At 38.0% G+C, this 7,092-nt stretch overlaps 1 protein-coding gene across 4 annotated transcripts in view; it reads right to left on the bottom strand.

Moving 5' to 3' along the window:
* Positions 1–6,486, bottom strand: part of Sell (selectin L) — a 17,394-nt gene extending 10,908 nt beyond the window's left edge. Inside the window, exons 1-6 of one of the 4 annotated variants that reach the window (XM_029559526.1) lie at positions 6,469–6,486; positions 6,236–6,329; positions 5,332–5,413; positions 3,128–3,514; positions 1,991–2,098; positions 324–509 (exon numbers count right to left, since the gene is read on the bottom strand). In XM_029559526.1, the coding sequence (XP_029415386.1) occupies positions 324–509; positions 1,991–2,098; positions 3,128–3,514; positions 5,332–5,413 (763 nt within the window). In that variant the 5' untranslated portion in view covers positions 6,236–6,329; positions 6,469–6,486. Of the gene's footprint in view, positions 1–323; positions 510–1,990; positions 2,099–3,127; positions 3,515–5,331; positions 5,414–6,226; positions 6,360–6,468 lie in introns of those variants that run through there. The other 3 variants (XM_008824898.3, XM_029559525.1, XM_029559527.1) reach the window with 3 other exon arrangements.
* Positions 6,487–7,092: the final 606 nt, after the last annotated feature.

Below are 7,092 nucleotides of genomic sequence, written 5' to 3'. Positions count from 1 at the left end.
GGTGTTATTGAGAGGAACCAAAGTTTAACTGAGATTCATCAAGACTTTATGCCATGACAATTGGAATTTTTTTTAAGTAATTCCAATGTATTGCCATAAATCACTGCCAGGTGGATTTAAAAGCATTTAATTATTATTTTTGTTTGGGTGCTTTGGTTTTCATTTAATAAGAAAAAAACCTATTGAAAGCATCAAACTACAACCAAAGTCAGGTTGAATTATACACTAAGAGAGGAAACAGACTTTTTAGCAAGGTTCCCCCGCATTGTCTTAGATTAGAAGCACAGGTTTACCACAACAAAGCTTGATCTGAAGTTATTCACCTTGACATATTGGCTCTAGAAATGACCAGTTTCCAGATGGTCCACAGTGTATTTCTTCAATCCCAACTAGTTCTGTTCCCTCGGAGCAGTTGAAGGCACACTGTGAGCGGAAGCTGAAGTCTCCCAAAGGGTGAATGCAGTTCATGGTTCCCAGCTCTGGGGCCTTCAAGGGCTCACACTGAACCACTTTAATGGGGAGAGAAACAGGTTGGGGAGTGTTAAGAGGATCAGATGGATTTTTATCTCATGTCTGCTACTTGACTACCATTTGTCTGTCCTGGGGTCCAAAGGAACATTCCTGGAAGAAAAAGTGTCTGAACTATGTCTTAAAGATGGTCAGGTATCTTATCAATGTGCAAACTCAGAGAGAAGGCCATGAACAAAGTCAATGAAACATAAAGTGCACTGCCAATGTGTTGATAATTGCTATGAAGGGAGGTATGACAGGAGGTGTGACTGGAGAGAAAGATTGGACAATGTACTCCTATCTTTTTTTATCCAATAAATGAGCACCTAGTATGTAATCAAGCATTACCCTGGACTTAATGAGCTCAGATTTTATCCTGCAAGACAAAGGAAAGGAACAAATTAGAGAATGAATGGCCATATATGCCTGGTCTGTTTTGATTATTTTCAATTGATCAGCCTGCCTGTAGTATGAGTAATATATTTGAATGGAACTAATATAAAGTTCGGGAGCTCATGTAAGAGACTCTAGCCATAACAGAGGAGAGACAATGAGAGAAATGGCAGTGGAGTTGAGAAGTAGGAGACAACTTGGAGAGGTAACAAGTCATAAAGTTGAATTAATAGGGTGACTAGTTGGGAAGAAGGGGGTTGGTAGGAGTGGGTAGGGAAAAGGGAGGTAGTGGGGTAAATGGAATCAAAGTGCATTGAATACAAGTATGATACTGTCAAAAATTTAAAAATGAGTAGAATTTTTGAAAATTGAGTTAATAGTATGTTACTTCGCCTAAGTGTTGAAAGAGATGACAGGGCCTCATATCAGAGTACTCATGTAAATACTGGTTTCATGGAATGAAAAGCACTCGGGAGGCAGAGGCAGGCTGATCTCTGTGAGTTCAAGGCCAGCCTGGTCTACATAGTGAGTTCCAGGACAGCTGGGGTTACAGGGAGACCCTGTCTCAAAAAGACCAAAAAAAAAAAAAAACATAATACGAAAAGAAAAACTGGCCAGGGATACTTGACTTGTAGACTTCCCAAAGAACATCCTTAGCATATTTGGAGTTCAAGACTGAATACAATATTGTTTCTTCCAGACTTTAGTAATGGGTAATTTAGTGATTAGAACTAGAGTTCTAATTAATTCAGTGAGCTCATTAGATTGTGATATCCTTGGAAGTTGAAATCTGCCATGCCTGACTTCTCTTTGTGACCTGCTCAGCTTTTATCTAAACACCTTATTCTTCTGGTACTTGAGAAAACACTTATGAAACAAATTGAAACTTCATGCTGCCTTATGAAATCTTTACAGGAAGATAACATTGTGAAAGCCTAACTTTCTGTTCATAACTTCCCAATTCTCAGAATGTCTATTATTATTTTATCCCAACCAGTTATCACTTTGTCCTAACCAATTCTATCATAAGCTATTATGATTCTTGTGATTATTTACACTAATAAACAACAAAAGGAAAGAGACTTACCATACTGACACTGGGGCCCATGATACCCCAAGTCACAGTTGCAGGTATGATTATTAATGGTTTCTACACACTCTCCATGGCCACTGCAGGACGATGGCTGGCAAGAAGCTTTAAGCAGGTCAGAAAAAGACATTTTAATGTGATTACATTTTATTATTCATATTCACTTCCTCATAAAAAGAAAACTTTCTAACACTACCCTAATGAACAGGAAAGTTTTGCTTACATAGTCATAGCATTTTTGCATAATAATCATATGCTAAATTTTTTGTGGAATATGCTAGCCATGTGGCCATAGGCATTAATTTGCATTTAGAATGAATTTACTGATATTAATGTGCTACAAGATTTTGGAGAATTTAGAGGAATACATTGAAACCTTTGAAATTACCATTTTTAGTATAATAAGCAGGTTAGGTGATATCTTACATTCAATTGTTTCTGCATTCAGCTTTCTTTGTGGGAATTACTAAGATTAAAAGGGCATGGTGGTGCACACCTTTAATCCCAGCACTCGGGAAGCAGAGGCAGGCGGATTTCTGTGAGTTCAAGGCCAGCCTGGTCTACATAGTGAGTTCCAGGACAGTTGGGGCTGCAGAAAAAAATAAAAAAGTCCAAACTTTCTAAAGTAGTAGGAAGTCTCATTTACCCTAAACCAAGTTATCCGTGTTTTGCTGTCAAATATGATTTAGAAAAATCCTGATTATGCTGGATAGCTTTTAGAGAAATCTGCATATACCAATGATAGTGTAATGTTTTCACATGTAGCATTAATAAGCATCACCCAAGAAGGAAACACATGACACCAAGACCCCACTGTACAACAAGGAAACGAATGAAATAACCTGATTTCAATCTACCCAGCTCTCAACACCAGCTCCCCATCAGTCACTGTGGCACAGGTTGTCTGTCTCTACTTTCCAAATAACATACTTACAACTTGATGTAAGTTGATTTAAGGGCATAGCTGTTGGAGATAGGGACCAACTTTACCTAACAGAATGCCCAGAAGTTACAAGCTTCAGACTTATTTGGGATTATTTTGGAATGAACTAGCAATTTCTGTGCAGTAAGTCTGATTGTTCTAACTCAGGTCCTCCTGAGTCAGACCGGGACAAGATTCTGGTCACTGCCCACCTGTGTAGCAGAGAGCTGCCTTTCTTTTGTGGCAGGCATCATCGTTCCATTTTCCAGAGTCTATGGACCTCTTGATATAGATCTCCACGCAGTCCTCCTTGGACTTCTTGTTGTTGGGCTCCCCAGTTCCCCAGTTCTCTGCTTCTTTAGTCAGGGGCTTGTTGGTTCCCACCCATGTCCACGTTTTTCCAATTTTCCGGATTCCTATCCAGTAGTAAGTACGGCTGTAGGGCAGTGTCTCCTCCAGATACTCAATCTCTCCTTTGTTTTGTATGGCAACTAAGTCTGTGTAATTTTCCTGGCAGAACTTTCTAGCGTTTTCCCAATTCATGGGTTTTTGAGAATAATGGTAAGTCCAACAGTCAGTTCCATGATGTGCCAGGAAGTCTGAAAAACATCAGCATAAAATATATTGACTCACAGTGTTACAGCTGACAAGAACCTGACACAGGCACAGGCTGAGCTTCCACATAGAGGAACTGAAAACCCACAAGTGTAGGTAAGTGTCTCAGGGGCCCAGTATTAGGTCACGTGCAGATTTGGATCAGAACCCAGACACTCTTTTTGAGTACAGAATGTGTTTACTTCTGGAGTTATTGTACACACATTTGATGGCTTTCTAAATTTAGTGAAAGATTTTTCTCAAAATTCTTTCAAATGAATTTTATTCAGCATACTTAAGAAATTCCTATTTTATTTTCTTAATGGCTGTCAATCACCAAAAACCAATTGAACTACAACAAAATATAACTCTTAAATCTATAGTGTACTCTTTTTTAAATCCTGGAATAATTTCCCAAAAGCCAACATGTATGACTGAAAAGCTGATTCTGGGAAAGTGTCAGTATACTGTCCAAGGGTTGTATAATTGCACAGTAGAGAAAGAGCAACTTACAAAACCAAGTGATGTAGGAACGCAAAATTGATTGCATCATTTCTGTATGCAAAGATACTCAAGTGATGGTCTTCAGTAAACACATGGATGCTTCAAGTATGAAGAGTTTAAAGAAATTAGTTACACAATGACCATAATGATACTGGCCATTGTAAGTGAGGTATGATCTATGTGAAATACAGCTTACACTACGATAAAAGCTTTGCCAGCCATCCAACCTATTAATGTTTTTACCTTGTAAGGTAACTACCATTAAGAAACTAAAACATAGATCAAATTCTTCATAGTCTCCTAAGAGTTCTGAACAAGGAATATCAGATACAAAGAAGATACAACTAATCTTGATCATATCAAACATATCAGAAATGAACAGCAAACTGGAAAACATGGTAAATGGATAAAGAATGTCCAAAATTAATACATTGGCAATGGTTTTGAATGAGCCTGTTCTATTCCAGTGTAATTTCTAACACAGAAGAAACTTTTGGGGTCTGCATCTGCTGGACCTCAATACCTAAAACAGTGTTTATACACTGTAGGTACTCGGAAAATACTTGTTGACTGAAAATATTTCTCTAAAGAAACAAGAAAGACATAGTATAAGACATACTTAAGACAAAAAAAAGCCTATGGTAACCCAGTAGTTAGTAAGTTAATTTCAAAACACAACTAGAAGAAGAGTATGGGCAGAATTATCCTGTACAGGTAGACAATGCTGCTTCCAGAAGACATGAATATTTACTTGAAAATTTCAGAACAAGGCATAGGATATCTCCCTATGAGTTATTAGTCAGGGAGGCCCCAGAGGTCTCCAAATCAGCACAAGCTATTGCTATTGCCCTTGGTCACCCACTATAACTACATGGTAAGACCCTATTGCTGAAGACACCACACACTGTGGATGTAGGACATAAAGAAATCAATCTCAAAATGACCAGGATAATTCCTCCCTGCCAGCCAGCTTTCATGATGCCAGAAGGTGCTATTCAGGCTGCTGGGGGAGAAAGACATCAACGATCACACCCAGCACTAGATTTTGCATGCTTCATACTGGCCTGGCAGTATATGCTTACTGATAGAACAGTGGCACCACTGTTATGGGCTAACTAAGCACTTTCTATTTGATTTTTGTGGTTCGTTCCACAGGAGGAAATTTAATGCCTGGTACTGTGATCCTGGTCAAAAGCCCATGATAGAATTAACAGTTGTTTATATAATAATTTTTCCACAATTATGTACTTGCAATGAATATTTAAGAAAAGAGAAAGTTTAAAAGTTTAAAAGGCTAAGAAAAATCCAAATCCCATACCACAACAGAGCACTGTCCAGATCCATATCTTGAAGATGTTCCATAGGCCCCGCTGAGCACCCTGACATTTCCATAGAAACATCTGCAAATAAAGTATAAAGTGATATTTGAAATATTTCAAATTTATAGCACCATGAGGTGGTGCCCTACAACTTTCTTAAAATAAAAAAGGACATGAGCCTATAACCTCATAGTTACCCAAGATAAAGTACTCAGGCATGACTGAAAACAATGCATCAAGTTCACTTCAAAAGTGGTGCAGTTTTGTTTGATGTTGTTTTAATGTTTCAGTCCCAAGATTCTGATCATTACTACTGTGATATTTTTTCCATTTTGGCAGTCTTTGTATGTATCTTTCTGCTGAGCTTTAAATCAAACTCTACACTATTTGGTATGCATATTTTAATGTTCCTTGGTGTTCCTCATTAGCTAGTGATCAGATTTATTCTCTTCTTACATTGGCTCAAAATGGATCCATGCCTCAAATACATGAAAGAATTATATAGCCAGACACCAAGAAAGGAAAGCTCTTCATTTTTTCCTCAAGTAAGAAGAAATACATTTTGAGTAATTCAAATGACAAAACCATAGATTTTTCTTCACACATTAAAACTATATTTTCAGTTGAGTATCGTTTCCCATGTAGCATTTCATTGTACAGTCCTGATTTCAATAATACTTCTTCAAGCATCTCATCAGAGAAAACATTCACAGAGTAAATAAGCACACCTGATAGAAAACATTCTAGGATCACTTTTTTAAGACTGCATTTTTAATTTCTATCTTTCTTACAACTAGAAATAAAATTGACCAGCTCTGTCCCCTTGTCATCTGCTTCTACAACCCCAAGAAGATTTTCTGACTATATGGAGATCTTGTAGGCGAGAAGGCTCACCGTGCTCACCCTCACTTTGCTTAGTGCCGTGCCCTTCTTCCGCAGCTCTTCTGCCCTTCAGCACCTGGAGCCCTGGGTCTTTGCACAAGGAGAATCAGCTGTGCTTCAAGAAAAATGTGCCAAGTGTCAACAGCAGGGCTTGCTTGCTTGCTTTCATTCTCTAACCCAGTCTCACATCCTCTTCCTCCCCTTTCTTCCCCTTCCTCATCTTCTCTCTTCTCTTTCCCTACCCCTTTCCTAACCTGCCTGGAGAACAAATGAGGAGACTGGAGCTATGGTGGCTAGATTCGCCATTTCCCTCCATCTTTCCAGCCTTCTTTTCATTTTCCTGAGCATCCTTTCTTCCCTTGCTCTCTTCCTGCTTCCATTTACGGTTCCTGTTGTTGTAACTTTCTTCTTCCTTCTTTTATAAAGACCAGGCTAACTTCTGACTACCCGTGTAGGAGTATCTAGAAATAACATAAGTGGAAACTGTCATTTTAGACACAGCTATGGTGGGTGTCAAACTTTAATAGTTCTGGAAGACTTGTCTAATTTCAGTTCCTTCATTTCTTTCCTTGCTCACCCTCTAGTGGAGTTTCTTGCTAATGGCTCTTCCTAAAGTTTAATTCTAAATACAATCTGGAGGCTTTAGTTTTTTTGCACACACATGTATACACACATAATAACAAATAAATTTAAAATAATAAGTTATAAGATCTGTAAAGCTTAGAAAGTCATATTAGTCAACCCTTTAAAATCTTTATAACAGCACTATGCTAGAGGAACTATTACTATTCTGATTTTTAAAAATCTTTTATTTATTCTTTGACAATTTCATACATGTATAAAATGTATCTTGATCATATATATCCCCATTTCCTCAC

The sequence above is a fragment of the Nannospalax galili genome, unplaced genomic scaffold (assembly GCF_000622305.1).
Source record: "Nannospalax galili isolate Female #2095 unplaced genomic scaffold, S.galili_v1.0 scaffold1189, whole genome shotgun sequence".
NCBI lineage: Eukaryota > Metazoa > Chordata > Mammalia > Rodentia > Spalacidae > Nannospalax > Nannospalax galili.
This window is presented reverse-complemented; position numbering and strand designations above follow the sequence as displayed.